The sequence below is a fragment of the Nanorana parkeri genome, unplaced genomic scaffold, assembly GCF_000935625.1.
Source record: "Nanorana parkeri isolate BGI_ZX_2015 unplaced genomic scaffold, ASM93562v1 scaffold1021, whole genome shotgun sequence".
Lineage (NCBI taxonomy): Eukaryota > Metazoa > Chordata > Amphibia > Anura > Dicroglossidae > Nanorana > Nanorana parkeri.
This window is the reverse complement of record NW_017307289.1, coordinates 315220-335160: the sequence shown is the minus strand read 5'-3', so window position 1 is coordinate 335160 and position 19941 is coordinate 315220. Positions and strand designations below refer to the sequence as shown.

General features: G+C 41.5%; 1 protein-coding gene across 3 annotated transcripts in view; it reads right to left on the bottom strand.

Moving 5' to 3' along the window:
- The window catches only part of SYT7 (synaptotagmin 7), a 372492-nt gene that overhangs the window by 138693 nt on the left and 213858 nt on the right, over positions 1 to 19941 (bottom strand). For all 3 annotated transcript variants that reach the window (XM_018567216.1, XM_018567213.1, XM_018567214.1), the window contains exon 3: positions 13114 to 13196. In XM_018567216.1, coding sequence (XP_018422718.1) covers positions 13114 to 13196 — 83 coding nt within the window. The remainder of the gene's footprint in view (positions 1 to 13113; positions 13197 to 19941) is intronic.

Genomic DNA, 19941 nt, shown 5'->3' with positions numbered 1-19941 from the left:
TATGAGGCATATGCGTTCGGCTCGACTGAGCCGCTCAGCCAAGTTCGGGAGCTGTACGGGCTATAGTGAATAGCCCCTACAGCAGCCTTTCGGTTCTACTGAACCAAAGGGGTCCTGGGGCCGAAGCTAGCCGAAGGCTAGATCCTTCAGCTGCTTCGTGAATAGACCCCATAGATTAACTCAATTATTTATTATACATAGGGTGTACAGAACCCCAGAGTTTTTATATAAAATAGGGGGCCCGCACAGACCCAAAGTGTGCGAGATGCAAGCATCAGGAAGGCACACTTATTCATTTATTATGGAGATGTCCAAAACTAAAAAGGTACTGGATTGGGGTGATTGAATGTTTAAATAGAATATATGGAAATATAGTGGATCTTAACCCATTAACATGTATTCTAGGAGGTTTCAACTCTGACTATCTAGATAATAACAGCACTTTACCAGTAAAAAGGCTATTGTTTCTGGCTAGAAGATTAATAGCAGTCAAATAAACTTCGGAGTGTCCCCCTACAATTGAAGAATGGAAAGCTGAGATTAGTAAATATGTTCGGTTTGAAGAACATACTTACAGGATGAGGGGCCAGTCAGGTAAATTTCAGGGAATTTGGAATAGGTGGATTGTGGAAATATGAATATTAACTGGACTTAAGATCTCCTGGATCAAGAGGACAAAATAGAATATTATAAGTGGAAGAAAAGGGAGGGGAAAAAGGGGGAAAAATAAGAAGGGAAAGAAATGCGCACTAGTAAATAGAATAAAGATCGATTAAAAAAAGTAGGGACTGCAAATAGGGATTGTACTGTTGTTGTCCTTAGATTTTAATTTTTTTATTTTTTTTGTGTCCTTTTCTTGTCTTTGTTCTGTTAGTTGTTTTGGGCTCTGGTATTATTGTATATGTTCACAATGTATAGAAAGGAAAAAAAAAACAAATAAATAATATCTGATTTTTAAAAAAAAACCTCTACAACAGTGGTGTGTACTTATTTAAAGTGTAGATAAGTCTACACAGGTACTCAATGCAGATGGCATCACAACACCTGACAAGCGTCCCTTTTTTCGTTTGTGCACACTTATCTTTAATGTATAAATAAGCCATGCATTATCTACTTTCACACTCATGGCACAAGTGATAAGTACTCAGTGAATGCTAATGTATGGGTAAGCCATGCATTATTACCCATACATGCTAATGTATGGGTAAGCCATGCACACACTATGGACAGGTGGTAAATACTCATTGAGTGTTAATTTGTTAATAGGCCATGCATTATCTGCACTCATACCCTAGGGACAGGTGATGAGTATTCAGTGATTATCCATATATGAGTAAGCCATGCATTATGTATACTCACACTGTAAGAACAGGTGGTAAGTACTCAGTAAGTGCTTATCTGTGAATAAGCCATGCATAAGCACACTCACACTCCACAATTAAATTCATAATGGCAGTGTTAATTTAGTAAAACACCATGGTTTTTCTAGACTTACACTCTAGAGACATGTAGTATGTCCACAAATGAATAGGTCATGCATTATATTCTTTAAGATGCCAGGCACCTGTAAGTGAGTGTGTTAATCTATAAACCTGGCTGAAATGATATTTCATTCCTGCTTGAGGGCCTGTTCACATGAGTTTCAGGTCCTGATCAGGTCCGGATCTGCAGACGCAGTGCTACTGATGCAGTGCGTTTTGGCGGCGTTTTTGATGCGTTCCTGACCGTTTCCTGACCGTACAAAATGTGACCTGCAGTATTTTTCTGTGGTAACCTGAACGGACTGCGCACGTGAGAACTGTAGCCCATAAAACACATAGGGATACATTGGGATGCATTTTGAGTGCAGGAGCGTACGGATCAGGTCAGCACACAAAACGGACGTCGTGTGAACAGGCACTTATAGAAAAGAAAGAAAAAAATGGGCTGAGTGAAGCTTGAAACTATAGATGACTAAATTACTATAGATGAACCCGCTTACAAGAGCAGACCCCTATTCATAATTTTTTTTAAAGATTGTCATGTCTTTACATTCCTTATAGCCCCTCCTCCCCTGCCAATGCTAGCTTTAGGGAATCATACATTTCTCAATGGAATACAAGTGTGGTGATGTCACTGCACTTATAGTCCATTTATTCTTCCTTCCAGCCATGTTACTAAATGCCTATACTTCTGTTCAGATAGGAACAGGAGGAAGAATCTGCAGGAGCAAGACCACTGCACCTGCAATTCACTGATCGCGCTGCAATACTGAACTGGCTCCAATGCAATACAATAATAAATGCAAATGTTTCTATTATGCAGATGTGGGAATTTAAAAAGTTGACTTTATCTTTAAAGTTATCACAATACTTTACCATAACCCAGTTTTACATCTTGGAACAGATTTTCACTATCAAATTGTTTATCTCTTCTCTGATGTCTAAACCCACAATACAAAAACCTTGACTTTTTGTACAATAAAAAGACTTCTACATAAAATACAATGAATGCATTACTAGGAAATGTCTGCCCAGCTGGTAGAGTAAAGTGGTCAAAATAAACACATAAGACAGTGCTGTCAAGGATGGTATGAGGCCTAGCTTTACAGATGGAGACCATATAAGGATTACATTTTCAATGTGAGAAGAAACAAAACACTCATATCCACATACATATAGAAAGCCAATAACATTTAGAGAACAAAACTGTTTAAATAATACATTGGGCCAAATCAGCTAGTGAATAATGCTGTCACATAAGTAGCAATAGTAATTTGTTCACTGAGCCTTTAAAATACTTCAACCACAAACTGACAGTCAATTATTGGATGGACTTTAAAGCGCTGAAGCTTCCATCAATGAATTTGGAATACTCAGTTAAAGTAACAAATTAAAGCTCTTCATACAATAGACAAGAAGAAATTGATTGTCAGAGCAACATTAGTAGAAAAAGTGGAATCACAGAGGAATTTAGAGTAGTTTCTATCTAACGTACAGGAGAAAATTGTAATGTCTCTGGGGGCTAACAGAAAAATAAATTCCCTGTGAAAGGTGTCTCCTCTATAAAAGAGCTATATGATTTATTCAACACAAATATAAATTTGGCTCAGTTACTACCATGGCTTCCTAGTTAACCCAATGGTTATCTTGTATTTTGTACTTTTGTCTATCTATGGCTTTGATTATCCGGCAATTATTTTTTTAGAACTAATCTGTGGAATTCTATTACCGTTCGGTTGTACTGCCACCTGCAGGAAACAGGGACACTGGCAAACAAAGATAAAAAGTTGGCCCCCATATAACCCCTGCTTTATGCAGTATGTTTCAGTTTTTTTCTTTTCGCTAGCCTAGCTAGCTTTTTGCTAAGATGTTTCTTTATTTATTGCCTTTTTCCAATCTTTAATACACTGCTGGTCATTTTTTCTCTGTGACTTCACTCAAGAATTCCACCCGTTGCTAGAGCAAAATAGCAGCTATCTGGATAGGCATATTCTAAACAGCTTTGGAGGCCCTACCTGGACTCTGCTGGACCGAAGGCTGCAGGGCTAGCCTGGAATGTGGCCTTCAGGCACTGGGCTCAATATTGCAGTGCTTTCCAGACCTGTATGTACTATGTTAGTTAGCTGCAGAGCACCTTCTGGGTCCAGAGCCAAGGTACAGCCTCATGTGTGACACAGTCTGTGAAGACTTATGTATTTTTTAAGGCTGCCCGGCTGAAGCACCAGCAGCTACCTCACAATTTGTACCATTTAGTGCTGATGTTATCTGCTAAGTGGAGTGTTGCATGTGCATGCTTCATGCTCCATGCTACATGCTAGAGCTTACGATTAAGCTTCATTAGGGAGCAAAACATGTTAGCCTAGGCTCACACATAATCTTGAGCTTCTTCAAGTGTTCCTGTTCATATGTATTTTATAGGGCTGGTAATGATTAAAATTTTCGTTTTCGATTAATCAAAATTTTTTAAAATCGAATAATCGATTAATTTTGATTAGTTATAACACACATGCAGATCCAACTACATTGGCCAATACACATACAGCACAGCAATAAAGTAATAAAATGAACTAGGATCACACTAATCCAGCACGTTATTAAACTCACGTGCCACACTCAATATGGCCACCGCTTGAGTGGGGCAACTCCGAATAATAACGTGCTGGATTCGTGTGATCCTAGTTAATTTTATTACTTCATTGCTGTGCTGTATGTGTATAGGCCAATGCCTTGGCTGGCGCTCGTGCAGAAAGTTTCTTGGGCAAACTCACCGGCCCAAGTGGCTCCGTCGGCTAACAAAGGGGGAAGGAGTCCGGTGACATAACTGACATCGACGTCACCGAACTCCTCCCCCCTTCCCTTTGTTAGCCGTCACGGACATCGACGTCACCGGACTCCTCCCCCCTTCCCTTCGTTAGCCGACGGAGCCCCTTTGGGAAGGAGTCCGGTGACGTCGATGTCCGTGACGTCACCGGATCGCCGGCGGGAGTCCCGGAAGCCGGCAGAGAAGCGAGTGTTTTCATTAACGATCAACATAATTTTAATCGATCAAAAAGTTTAACGATTAATTGAGAAATTAATCTTTAATTTCCACAGCCCTAGTATTTTAGGCTTGTAAACATGAGTTAATGAAGCATTTTCATGCTTTTTTCATGCTTTGTCTCATGTGCATTCAAGTTTAAGCAATTTTATGTAAGTCAATGGAAAGCAGTTTTTTGTGACATCTAGTTGTTGTCCTGTTATCTACTTAGTGTGTGAAGCTGTGGTCGGTTGTTGTGCATTTGGAGCTATCTTGAGCCAAGTCTGATATGATATCTTTCATGGCAGTAGCGGCGGGGCATACAGTCATATATATAACCCCTATGATGTCATATATATGTGGGTTCTTCACTTCACCAGTCTTATAAACTGTTCAACATCCAGAAAGAAAACTCCTGCGTTTTCCATTTTGTTACAAGCTCTACTAGTTACTAAAAAGAAATGCACATAAAACATGCTAAAAAGCTTGTATTTCGCATTCCCGCTGTGACTAAAGTGTATGGGAGAAAAAAACGCATGATCAAGCCCCAAAAAGGCTCCTGGACTTATTTGCTTCAACAAGGAGCAGCATAGTGCACTGCCACAATAGGATACAATAGGAATCCTCTTGAACTCACAACCCTGCTTAAAGGAGAGCTATATATCCTTCAGTACTGGTGAGTCCTCTGTGGTTTTTAATAACCATCCTACATATCTAGCGAGAAATCTCCTGTTACCTCCTTAGTCATTCTACAAGACCTTACTCCTTTAGGCCTCTTCTTGGTCTTCTGCTGGTATTTTTGTTTCATCTAAGGCCAGGGGAGATTGGATTAGAGGCTTATTAAAGAGATCACCTTCCAGAGAACCTATGTCTCTTCTTCTACCATTGGAGTTCATGGGGTACGGTATCTAGGAATTCATTTTCTATAATGGCCTACCCTTCTTTTTTGGGATCTCATTAATCATCAACCTCTCTTTCAGTGTTAGGGTGTCTGGACTCAAGGACAGACATCCAGATGATCCCTATGGATCTTGAACTCCTGGATACTACTTCTCAGTCTATGTCTAGGGAAGGGGCGGTGTCCTCAAGCCACCCTTGGAACCTTTTTCTTGTACAGTGGGTTTCCAAACTCAGGACTTCCATCTAGATCACCAGGACATGTACTTTCCACCTTTTTGAAGAATCCTTTTGCACCTTTGGTCCTATACTCTCCTGGACAAGCAGCAAGCAGATCAAGCTAGGTTACTATTACAAGTACCCTGAGGTCTCAGAGGGATCTGACCACCAGGACCAGGATACTTCATGTACATCTAAAATCCCTTTTGTTTCAGTTAAGTCTGAGATGTGAACCCCTACTTTCTTGGTGGAGGAATAGAAAGGGTTTTGAAGCAGGTTAGCTGATTCTTAGAATCTTGTTTTACAGAACTTGGCAGGTATGCACTGTTATCTTTCTATCCCTGGATATAAACGAAATGTTGGGTGGAAGCATTTTTTTAGGGGTTCTGCTCACTTCAGAATGACTGGTTCTCCAAGGACTGGTTCTCCTAAGATCCTTCCATACCTATAAAGTTTTTTTTCTATTCATTGGGGTGGTATGTTGGGAGGACTCCTTATGGTTCTCCTTATGTAACCTCTTACCCTGCTTCTAAGGTTAAGGCTTATTCCATCTCCTTCATTTTTCATCGGCTGGTCTTTTTATGTGGACTTCTATGTTGTCTAAGCTTTCCTTCAGGGATTTTTTTGTCTAGGTTCTAGGCCCAGTGAATTATTTTTTTCTGATGCCCTAAGTGTTGTTGGTCTGTTCTACTCCTATTTTATTAGTGTGCTTTTTCCCCCTTTCATGTTGGTGGATTGCTTTTTTGGCTCTCCAGTCTCAATGGCAGGGTCCCGTTGCTCGTTCAGTCAGGAGTTATCCTCGAAAGTGTTTTTTTTTTCTTCACTTAATGTTGCGTGCCGCCGCCAGGAAGAAACGGAGTAAGTCCTTCTTAACTGAAGCCAGGGAGCCAGGCAGAATCGAGAGGAGTGCTATTTTAGGGGACGGTGTTAGGTCGGTTCCCATGACCTGGTTGTAGATGTGGAAGACCCGTGTCCACAGGGGTGTCAGTGAGGGGCAGCTCCACCATATGTGTAAGAGGGTTCCCTCCGCGCCCAGACACCTCCAGCACGAGGGAGATCTATCAGGGAATATTCTATGTAAGAGGGTCGGGCAGCGATACCAGCGGGTCAGGATTTTATAGCCCTTTTCCTGGGCTGAGCTAGCCACTGAAAGTTTATGAGTGACCACACATGCTGTTCGGATTTCCTCATCGGTAAGTATGACATCCAGGTCTGATTCCCATTTTGCCATGAACGGGAGACGACCCTGGAATCTCATTGCAAGTAGTTGACGGTACAGTAGGGAGATAACATGAGCAGGTGGATCTTTCTGACAACAGAGTGAGTCAAACCAGGTAAGGGGGCTTTGCAGGGTGGTCTGGTCTCTCCTAGCGGTATAAAATGCTCGTAGCTGAAGGTAGAGCAGCCACGTTCCAGGCGTATGCGGACGTTCTGCAAGTAAAGTAGCCAGGGGTTTCAGGTGCGGTCCTGTGAGGGCCTCAGCCAGGGGCGAGGGTGCCGCGGAGGACCAGCAGAGGAAACTGGATGAGATACATCCCGGCTGAAATGCCGGATTGCCCATTATGGGGGTCATGGGTCCGTCAGGGGAAGACAAGTCATGTGTCTTGGTCAGAAGGTTCCATACTTTCAGGAGAGGTGGGAGAGCAAAGGGAAGCGTAGAGGAGTGGGGGCGGTGGGCAGGAGCAAGCCAAGAAGGGGAGTACCGGTGCGATTTGCGCTTCCAGGGTAACACAGAGCTTATGAGCTCCCCGGTGCTTCCGATCAAGGATCTGAGTGAGTAGGCAGGTTGTACAAGTCGGCATAGTAGGTTTGGAACGCTTGTGCTATCTGATCAGTAGTATGAACCACCCGAGCATCTTTCGTCTGTATTTTAGGGACGTATGTGCGTGTAAGCTGTGTCCGTATGGAGCGAGCCAACAGACGACCACACTTATCTCCAAGCTCATATAGTGATCTGCGTAGAGACTCCCTATACTTAAGGGTAGACATGTGCACTGCCAAAAATTTTTTGCTTGTAGAAGTGAACCCGGCACAGCACGTCCCTGGGCTGTTGTGCGGAGGGGTTCCGAAACCCGGGCACCCGGTGTACTCTATCGAGGTCGATAGGCTCCTCTGCCCTCCTACCAAGCAACGAGTTAAAAATACCTCGGATGGTGGGCTCCAGGTCCATCGTGCCCGTTGCCTCTGGCAGGCCGCGGATGCGCACATTGTTCCTCCTGTTCCTGTCTTCTGCGTCATCCATGTGCGTCCAGATAGCTTGCAGCATCTTATGCTGTGTCACAGCAGTAGCTTGTAGAGCCGTGATGGCTGTGCGGTGTGCGTCCACGTGGAGATCCACTGTGTCCAGTCGGCCATGGACCCCTTTAATCGCTTCATGGAGGCCCGCTACATCTGCTCTATGCACGTGCTCAAAGCGGGCAAACAGCGCCTCCATGTCCCTCTTAGAGGGGAGGTGGTCCAGCAGGTGCTGCATGTCACCAGGGGAGCCACCTGGGACTGAGTCTTCATCAGATGTGGCCTCTCGATCGGCCAGGATGGGCGAGAGATCGGCCGGCTGTGAGGTATGTGAGTCTGGGGAGGCCGGGGAGTCCCCACGCGTCTCTGCCATGCGGCCTGCAGAGGTCCGGTTTGGAGCCCTGGGACTTCTTACCCCGTTTGGATCCCATTGTGGGTAGCAGGACGGCCGGTAGTGGCACTTTTTCAGACGATGCCCGGTTCACAGCAGCGAAGCTAAGGACAGACACGTCCAGCCGCGGCCATTGGCAAGCTCCGCCCCCCTCCCTATCTAACTTGATTCAGGAGTTGTTTCCTTCAAATACCTCTGCAATGCAATAGCCCTCCAAAATGTATTGGGTGTATCAGTCTATGTTGCCCACACGTCACTGTAATATACTTCTTAAATTATTGTGTCTCTTAATGGACAATAAAGAAAGAGATTTTTGTAATAAACATAAAAAATTATTTGAGTCCATTAAGGGACACGGGTCTACTCTCACCTTGGTGTTAATGGCCCTATGTACTGCTTGCTTACCAAACTGAGACATGCCGAGTAGGGGAGGGTTATACAGGAGCGGTTTTTAACTTTTTTTTGTTTGCCCGTGTCTGACACTGACACAACTAGAGGGATATGAAATGAATGAATGCTGACAGTCTTCCATTCCAGGTGGAGGATGCTGCAGTTCCCCTAGAATATCATTGTCTACACTAAGCTTTGCATTCCAATTTAAAATCAGGGCAGATTATCCGTTCATACATAATGATAATTCAGAGTACAAATATTCTTTTAAAATCCTCTGCACAATTCATTGAAACAACTTACTGCTGAGCGAAAGGATATTTTGTTGCAACTGTGAAAACTCAACAACAAAAACACATTTTTATGAAGAGGAGAACAGTGAGATAAATATCTCCCTTGTTCATAGTCATAGCATTCCACTTTCTTGTTCTGTAAAAGGTACAGCATGGCATAGTTAAGCAGGGGAGAAACTCAACAAATTTATGGGACTTAAATGGAAATGTATAACCTTTTGAATATTTTATTATTTTAAATGAACATGTAAACAAGATCAACTTGATGTAAATAATCGTATTCATTTGTTTTAATCTTTAAAAAAAATAAACTTGTTTCCAAGCAGGAATTGTTTGTCTCAGTAGAGGTACTGGTACTCTCTTTTCCTGGCTCCTAAGCACTGCCTGACACTGCCCCACCTCCCAAGCAGAATGCCTTCACCCCCTGCCTCCAAAGAACAAGAGATCAAATTATTATGCAGGCAGTGGTAGAGCCTACCTTAAAGAAGAACTTAAATGTGATAGTCGGAGAGTAGGGGATAGCATGCAGGTGTCAGTAACAGAGTACCACTTACATTGCTGCTTACTGGAAAAAATAAGCCCTTTGAATATTGTTTGAGAAAGCGCTGTTCCCAGCACAAAACGCATCAGAAAAAGAGCTTGTTTCTGTTGGCTAAATAAAGAAATAATATTTTTTTTGCGTCTCGGTATGCCATGTCCCTGATGCTGCTACTACTGGTAGGCAAAATAAACCCATTGTTGCCTTCAGAAAGTGTGAAATAAACCCATCCGTTGGTGCCAGTGGATAAAATAATCCCTATTATTGTTGTCACAACAAAAAATAAGCTCCATTGATGATATTAGACAGGCCCTTGGAACACCGGCACTGCAATACTGCCACAAACCTCCTCCCAATGCAGACACTATAGCGCTGCAGACCACTCAGGGTCACGTAAGAGCTAAGCTCCACCTTTCCCCATCCCCCTGCTTTACCACACATAGTGGCAGACGTCAGATAATTATCCGATGCTGACCTTTAGTGCAGACTCAGAATATTCATTGCAACACACGAATGGGGGCGTAGCTGAGGAGGAGACTGAAGTAGCCTTCCATTCTTGTGTAAATGGCAAAAACAGGAGCAGAATGGCAACAGCCAGCTAGCAGCAAAGTGTTTAGGATCCTACATTCTGCAGGACAGTGAGAAAAATTGTGGGAATGTTCAGCAGGATCCGGGGCACTTGGCAACTATGAGGCAGAACAGGAGCAACATCCATAGCCCCATACAGTTTTTCTAAGGGCACAGATGTACTGGTCAAGTTCTGGCACAAGAAAAGCCCTTTTTCTATGGCAAATGTAAAGTTATTAAGCAGATGGAAGCAGCCATATTTGCTCATTGCATGCATATGCAAGCTCTGTTGCCTGCTTTGAAGTACTACACAATGGTTGTGTTTACGCTCCTCCTCTAACATTGAGCGTCTGAGTCAGATGACTGATTAAAAACAATGCAATCTCTATGTGGCCAATATCTTATCCCAGCACAGGTTAGGAGGTTGAGCAGAGTCATTGTAGTGGGCAATCTACCCTGCTTCCAGAAGCTAATTTACAAATCTGCACAGAAAAGACACAACAAAGAAAAGAGAAAGCATGTCAAATGTGAAAGTCATATTAAAAAGATACTTTAAGGCACTACTGAAAATACACTATTTCCCTTCAAGACTTCATAAGAACTAATGTTTTTACTTTTCGTGTTACTAATGTATCAGTGTAGTATAAATAGTAAAGGTTTTATCCCTAAATGTCTTCTCTTTTTTTCTAATATCCTTAAAGGTTTTTGGCTAAGCATAGACTGTGCATTTTCAAAATTTGCCACCGAATGAAGCTGCAATCTAACACGAGTTTGTGCTCATGAATCTACTATGAGGGTATGTGGAACCCCAAATCATACAATTTATCCAAATTTAAATTGAAGTTATTGCACAACATATTGAAAATGTAGTCATAGTATGTAGGCGTGCAGCTGCACAAGAGACTGTTGGTATTCCAGGGCCCATTTACAAAATATGTGGCTAAGGAGGGTGCCATGTACAACTGTGCAGCAATCACATTGACGGCACTATGGCATATCTATAATATCCAAATGGTGTTGGGCACCTCCTTTGTTTCCTACTCAGTCAGCACAGAGACGTGCAGAATGTTTTTCCCATTTCCCTGATGCCTTCTATCTATCTATCTATCTATCTATCTATCTATCTATCTATCCATCTATCTATCTATCTATCTACCTCTCTATCCACAGTGGGACAATGTTTGTACTTTCCCCCTATAACATAATTTTATTATCTGTCAATTCTGTAAGTAGATCTGTTATTTTTCCACTTCCTTTAACAGGCCCAGCTGTACAATTCAATAACAGGGTTGGTGCTGAATTGGTGCTGACACTGTCCTTCCTTCTGGAGGGTGGATGCTTTTGTTCCCCATGGTCCCTAAACGTGTTGTAAAGTAGCCACTCCAAGCTCACTACCGTGATGGACTACAATCTCACAATTAGTTTACCAATTTGTAGTGAGATTGTAGTCCATCACGGGAGTGAGCTTGGAGCGGTGGCTACTTTACAACACACACAGGGACAATGGGGAACAAAAGTAGCCAAACAAAAGAATGGACGATGTCAGCACAAGTTTAGAGTTGATTTGAGGTTCTATAGTCAAGCGATGCACAAATAAGGTTCAGTATTGTTAATAGTTAAGGTACCTGATTGCATTTGCAAGATTTAACTCCTGAGTTTAGTGTCAATTTAAGGCAGGAGGCACTTTTTCTTCCCCATAACCCTGCTATCTATTTTCATGAGGTGTGATGATAATTGCAATGTAGTAACCTGAGGACATGGTCAAAAAGAAAAGCATAAAAGTTATATCTCAGCAGGACATGACCTTAATGGAAAGAATCCATATTTTGCATTTGGAACTGTTAAAAATAAAAAAATAAACAGCCTTGAACTCTGAATTCAGAAATGTTCATATTATGCTTGCCTGATTCAGCTCTTTCAATGCTCCACCCTGTGCTAAGAATAAGTGTATTTTTTTACAGCTGTATCAGTTTTTTAGTAATATGTCTATGCTAACAGGAGAACACGTCCATGAGGCAAGGTAAGAACCTCAGGTAATGTTGCTCTAAGGCACACTAGGTAGGAGAAGGCCTGTCTCTGAGTTATGCATAATTGTCTGGTTAGTATGCCTTTAATAATAAAACGTACTTCTGCAAGCAGTGGAACAAAAGGTCCTGAGAATGATGTGGCAGATGGAAGCAAATTTACATTTCTTCCAGTATAATGTTATAGAGCATTTTAATATAATTTAATCAAAACCCATTATGTGCGAAATATAAACATCCATATGTGTATAGCCGGGAAAAGTGGAATCAGCCAAGATTAGACAAAAGCTGATTAAATACTTTGTACTGTACTCAGCGTGGGGAAAGATAACAAGACGTTTATGTTGCGTTCACAAGGGAAGAAACAAAAGGTCTCAGTGGAAAATGCTGAGACAAAAAGCCTTTTTTCGTGATCGATTTCAGTCAAATTTTCATTTAATAGGAGAGACAAGAAACACCTGTTGAGAGGGGCGGAGAAGAACAGCGACAATGCAAGAAGAAAAGGAAAGCGCTGAAGAATTTAGAAAGCTCCACATAGGTTTCACACAATAAAAATTAGTTCCCGGTCCTCTTCTCTAGCTGCATTTTCCAAAAAAGCAAGACATGCTCAGTGAGTTTGCATGGGATTTGTCATTTTATTCAGACTAAAAAGCACACCTCGTAAGTGTTCCACAATGGAGTTTATATGTTACTGAAGTGTGTGTTGAAGTTGAACAAAAGGAACATTTTATCGATAGCTGAGTTCATCTTTTCCCATTAGGCTGGTAGGTTGTTCGGATGTATTGTTATGAGACATGGGGAAAATGTCATGCTATGCAGCTAAAATATCTCATATGAATTGTTATTATTCAAGCTTGCCTTAATGTGACATGGTTACTCTGAGGATTGAGGGAGGGCGCTACTTTACCACAAGAGGGAAAGACATTTGGGTTTGGTCTACAGCCTATGTCTGGGCAGTCGTTCATGCTAGAGAGCAGTCAATGTTTCTGGTTTCATGTTAAGGTTTCCTTTGGATTTTAAAGGCACCATTTTACAATTCCTCCAGAACGAACTCATACTTACTTTAAAGCTTTCTTCTCGTTGCGGATGCCACGGCTAGAATCAGGAGTCCCCACATTGTCCAGAGAATTTTTGTAGCGTTTCCCCTAGAAAGAGTGGAAGAACACTTTTCAGTGGCGATTTCAGCAAAATCAGCATATGACAAACTGTAACACACACGGTTGAGACAAAAAAACATTGCTATTGAGAAAGAAGTTGTATTTCCATCTTAAGGTGGACATGCCATACAAGAATGAAGCTGTGAATTTAGGAAATAGCCTAAGGCCTTGTTCACACCGAAAGCGTGTGCGCTCCAGAGCAGTAGCTGCTGAAACGCACCGTGATCGATGAGAAACTTCCCCCCGCGTTTTGGCAAGCCCTATTTTTTGCGTTTGCAGTGGAACGGAACGCTGGCAAAGTTTTGCCCCACGTCCGATCGCACTGCGGGCGGGGGGCGTGGAAGCGGTGCCATTGAACACAATGCACCACCACGCCCCCCTCCCACCCCAAAACGCGGGGGGAGTTTCTCAGCGATCGCGGTGCGTTCCAGCAGCTACTGCTCTGGAACACACACGCTTTCAGTGTGAACAAGCCTTAAAGAAAAGGAACCTTTCACAACATAAAGCCATTGCAAAAAAACACTCTCTAATTACCTAGTGAAAATCCCTAATATTATGAAAATGAGCCTCAGGCATTGAAAGGAGTTTTTTCTCAACTGTGCAAAGTTCTCAAAGCTAAGGTCACTGGTGGATGTTCTTCACAAGCACAGCAAACATATACAGAACATCAATAACGTAAAAATGCTTGTCAAAGACAAGCTGAAGCTGATATGTGTCCCTAAATACACCTGATCTCTAACCTATTTCTAATAGTATACCTTACCCCAACTCTTAACACTATTCTCACACTATTAAACTGAACAGAAGGTCTCAGTGGAAAATGCTGAGACAAAAAAAAAACCAGTGATAAAAAGAGTACGCCCCAGGAAATGTGTTAGTTCAATAGAACTATCAGCATGCTGATCCAGCTGTGTAATAACCAGACAGTAGCTTATGTAGGTGCTGTATCATCTTTGGATGAAAAACCTCTTAGATGAGGATCCTATGGGCTTTGTGAGTAACATTTTACTTTATCATTTAATTAATAAAATGTACTTCACAAAGACAAGATGCTGTCCTTGTGTTTTTTCTTTTTTGCATATGTTGAAGGCTTCCCGATTGGATTCGGGCAGCTGCGGTTGTCAGTGAAGAGTGTATTAGTTGTGGACTGGTCAAAATCATATGACTGTCAGCCTGTGGCACTGGAAATTTGGTTTGTAGTGTTGGCTATAAGCAACATGTGTTTACTGTTCTTTCTCTACTGCCCTTATTCACTGCCAGACCGCAAGCTGAATATTACACAGCGCTGACCTAAGGAAGTGACTAAGGGAGTGCTGCATTGTGAGGAAGAAGGGAAAGTGTCACATTGACTCATAAAGGAAGCAGATATTGGTGCCATTTTCTCCTACAAAGTGCTGCAAGGCCCATAGGATGGACTTCCTCGATGTACTGACACCATTTCACTCAAACCTGTGACCATGCACTACCTTGTGTCCCCATTCTAACTAAGCTTGCTGTCTTAACTACTACTCAACGTCTGAATAATGTAACATTATCATTGCTTGCTGGAAGCAATGCATCATGGGATATGTAGTCTTGAGAAATCAAGAGTGCATCATATCAAGCAGCAGGAAAAACGATGCAAAGCACCCTGGAGATCCAGGAAATTTATTAAAGTGATGGGCAGACGTAAGGCAGCACTCACTATATAAAAGGAGATTTTTCAGGAAAGCTTTGATTGCATTATTAAACACAAGTCTAGTATGTATTCCTATTACAATGCTGATGTTATAACAGGGATAGGTGTTGAGGGATGATGTTATGCTGGGACTTTACAATTTCTTTCAACAGTTAAAAAAAAGGATTCTTATGAATGCAACAACCACTTGGATATATGAATTGTAGCAGACAGGAGTGTCTAATATAGCAGTTATCTTGCCTCAAGCCCTGAAGCTAATTTACATAAAACAAAGCCTAAGAAGAGTATTTGCCGATATCAAACATCCTTACTGCATCTTTCAGATGAAACAGGAAACACTGAAGGATGGTGATAAACAACAGTTTCACAACTGCTCTTGTTATAGATTTCCTAAATAAGGCCCTGTATGCTGGTGAAAACCCGACTCCTTCAAGACTTTAGTTTACAGTTATTTTATTTATTCTCACACATTGTGACAAACTTGTCAAGTGTCCCTCCTCCATTTGCTGAATAACACGAGTAGACAGGCTGCCAACTGCAAGACACACATCAGTTTTCTAAATGCCTCAGTACTGCTGTGATCACTGGAATGGAGAAATCTGGGCAAAGAGCAGATTAAAATTGATTCTAAGGCCTATTCTCAGTAAAAGAGGTCAATTCTTTTAAAGCTCAACTCCGGAATAAGTAAATACCAGAGGTATGTGTATTCTTAGAACACAGAGTGCACAGCTCACCCCTATCATGCGCCCCCGCAATCCACACTCGGTGCACAGATGACACTCTTCTGGAGTGATAGGCTCAAAAACAGTAGAACCAGCACACGATGATCTTCCAAAGAAATTCACATTTTATTCCACATGCATCTGTACAAAGAACCACCCCTTACGCGTTTCTGTCTTACTCAACCTTAGTGAAAGCTATGACTAAGGCCGAGTAAGGCAGAAACGCATGAGCGGTTCTTTGTACAGATGCATGTGGAATAAAGTTTGAATTTCTTTGGAAGATCATCATGTGCTGGTTCTACAGTATGTGTAACCTTGGTGTGCTCTGTGTCTTTCGTTCAGATATGAGCATTAATATTTGCTGTTGTGCAGGAAGGTTTTGTTATACAGAACAGTGACCTCTGCTCTCTCTCCTTGTGCAGGGTGACTGGTCTTGTATCTGCCCCTCCTGTAGTTTTCTGCAGGCAGCCTGTAGTGGGTGGAGCCTGCTGGGCCCCTCCTGCAGCTCTGCTCTCTGCACAGGCTATGTGCAGCACAGTGATGATGTCACCACTACTTTTCCAAAGTAATATTTGGGTTTGCAAAGGCATTTGGTGTGCACAAAGTAGATTCATATCCTTTGTGGCTTTTGAGGAATATATTTCAAATAACATAGTTGTACCTGGAGTTCAGCTTTAACTTGGTTGCCAAAGTTTTGTAAATTTCTGATCTGTGCATGTTACAAGAGTAGATTAAAAATTAACTCCAGACAAGTAGCTAATTGTACAGTTGAAATAACTATATGAGAACTATTTTATGGGCTGTAGGATTTGTAATTTTATGCAGCCCGCTTTGTAATGCAGACACCGCTGCCAAAAATGATCACCAGATGTTCTCAACTTGGAGTACAACTTAATCAGGAACGTACCCCTAACCTTTTTAAATTAAAGAGCACCATTACACTTACATCATCCTTCTCCTCACTCCTTTTGCTCAGTATGTTAATTGCACTGCAGTAGAGTCTGGTTGTCGTGTAGTGCTATAGTGCCTCGATGTTTAGTGACGTGCCTAGGCTGAGATGATGCCATCAGCCTGCTGCAGGCAGGAGGAAGCATTTCCTCAATTCCCCTCTGCCAGTGATCAGTCTGTCTGAGCAGAGAGTCTGCAGCAGGGAGCTGATCAGTGTCATATATTGGGAAGAATATAGTTTACACTCCTTTAATAAAGACAGACGAACCATGCATTTTCTTTAAGGAAGGAGCTTATAGAATTGATAATGTTATTTTTCTATGTCCACAATTCTTGCACCTATGTTGATCTAGGCCAAAGTTTCTTTAGAAAAATGCACTTAAATTTTTAGTGCACACAACCACATGATATAATTTCCAAAATTTTAATAAAATAATAAAGATGAAACTATGTTTACTCCATAAATAAGAGATATTTCTAGGCACAAAATCATGTGTGCTGGCAAAGTGGTAAAAAATGAAGATACACAAGACTGTAAATAAGTAATGCATTAAAAACCTTTTACAGCTCATCAATTGAGAGGTACATTAAAATGATATCCCTTAAAGTATTCTTCTATCTCTGGCTAGTGTGGGAATACCTAGTATGAGCAGTGTGAATGCTGTTTATGTATGTGTCCTAACTGTTTGTGTATAAAGTATGTTGCATACACACATTTGTGGATTATTTTTTAATATCTATTTTATTTTTTCCTAAAAAACTTTATTACTGTCACAAGTGAGCTGACATGCCATGTGAGAGTAAAACTGGGTTATGACAGGTGTTCTATATGGAAGAGCACAGCAGGGCCATAAACAGACCTAGATGCAGGAGGTCATGCAGACACAGAGGAGCCCAGTGAGACTCAGCATGCTTACAATTTATATCATTAACCTGTAGGGATTTTGCTTTCAACAATACTGGAGTTTTTACTTAAAATTTTGAACAAAGTTAGAAAGGAAGAGAGTCAGAAACTAAGGGGAAATTGCACCTTTGGCAGCTGACAACGGGACAGGTTTTCCTGTTGGGAGATCTTTCCCCACATTCCCTTCATGTAAAGGCTGTCAATGGTGGGATTTCTCCAAACTCGTAACTACAACAGGTGGAGAGGGTACATCTCTCCAATGGCAACACAAGCAGGAAGACATAAAAAACAGAAGTTCGCCCCATTCTCTCCAAGGCTAAAATAGTTTTATCTGGGGTTCTACATTCTACTTTCAGTGATAAAGTAATACTCTCCAAAGCTAAACCATGTATGAGTAGCAAAGGAAGGCATGCATTGAATGAATAGGTTTTGTCAGACTGGGAGCCAATGTATATTTTAACTTCATGTATCGACTGGTAGATCGCGATCGACCTTGTGGGCACCCCTGCTCTAAACTGTCCCTCATTTAGGGGTCTGTCCCTGATTTGGAAACAAATCCCTCTGCCCCTCTTTCCTCCTTAGTTGTCCCTCTTTTTGGTCTGATGTATAGATATATACGAAGATGTTCTGTTTAACTACCAAAAGTGTTATTCTTCACTAAAACATTCAACTTATCTCCTAATTATCTTGTTTTTCAGTATAAAGGAAAATAAATGAAAAACAAAAACAATTCAGGGTTTAACCCAACATTTTTGGCATATCAATTCTTAATTGTCCACATAACTGGTGGCATAAATGGAGTGTATCCATTACCTAAATACATTGTGCTGGAAGGTGTCCCTCTTTCACATCTCAGAAAGTTGGGTGGTATATGACTTAAAGTGACTCTAAACTCAGGAGTTAAATCTTAAAGTGTCTTCAAGTACCTTAAGTATTGACAAAAATATAGCTTTTTTTGTGTATCACTCAGCTGTAGATCCTCAAATCATCTTGAATTCGTACTTCCTTCTGGAGGGTGGCTACCTTTGTTTCCCATGGTCTCTGTGTGTATGTTGTAAAGTAGCCACCGCTCCAAGCTCACTCCTGTGATGGACTACAATCTCATGTTTAGTTTACTAATCTGTATGGGGATTGTAGTCCATCATAGGAGCGAGCTTGGATTACAAATTCAGAGATGATTTGAGAATCTACAGCGGAGTGATACACAAATACATGACATTTTTGTTAATAGTTCAGGTACTTAAATGGATTTCTAAGATTTAACTCCTAAGTTTAGTGTCACTTTAAGTAACGATTCATGGTTTTGGCTCCTACCTGTGTTCCTGAATCCCCTGCCTTTACTAAGGCTTCACACTGCTGAAAGCCTGAACACAATGACTCTAGGACATTCAGAAATCTGACCTTTATGGTAACATGATGAATTCTTACTAGCAGGGGTCTCAAATCAATAATAATAAATAAATAAATCTGGCACTTTGGAGATCACTAAATAGATTAGCATACCTTCCAGCCTTCTAGTACAGTCCCTGCAATTCTAAACATGATGAAATTCATGCTTAACCAGGGAGCAAAATGTATGCAGAAAATGGCACATTAAAACCATCATTCTCAGGAGTCAACATATCACCCTGGAAAAGACTACAGAGAATTTCTCACAAAGTATCAAACAGATGTAACTCGGATACACCAGGCAGCTATGACGTCTCTCTGACTAACTTGCTTTATATATAGTTTTACTTATGAATTATTAAATCCCTTCTGAATGCAACTGGCAAAGGAGAACAGGTTTTAATGGGGCCTGAGAAGGAGAACAGAGGATTTGATTCTGCAAGAGAAGGCTGAATGTTTTGCAGCACTGTAGCACCCCGAGGAACTGGGAGGGAAGCTCTGCATATGAATTTGGCTCCCCGGCAGATACTGAGAGAAAGACCGTTTAATTCGGTGCTGCCTCTGGGGAACATACTTTCTATTCAGAGTATGTGATAATTAGCATCTTACAATTGGGTTTACTAAGCATGTATATTACTGACCGTTCAGCTTCCAGTGAAATGGTGTAAAGCATAGGGAGGCTTGATAAATTTTATTAGTATGAGGATTAAAAGATCTACTTTTTACTCACAGTCAAAAAGTGGGGTCACAGCTGTCCTTGAGATTACGTGGTTCAGCATGGCCTACAGAAGTATAACTATAATTACTGTGGACCGAAAGAGTAAGGTGATCTCTGTCCAATTACCTTAATACCACTTCACAAGATACAATGAACTGATCGTAAAATACCATGCTATCTAAAAATTGGACACTCTGTTCAAAAGTCCGGCAGAGGGTACTAATTATACTTGGAATTATATCAGGAACACATGATATGTCACCAACCATAACTAATAATTAGATACTCTTATATCAAGGCCACAGTGGTGTATTTACAAATCCTGCTGCCCTAGGCAAGACAGCAACGCCGCCCCCCCCCGTACATTACGTGGA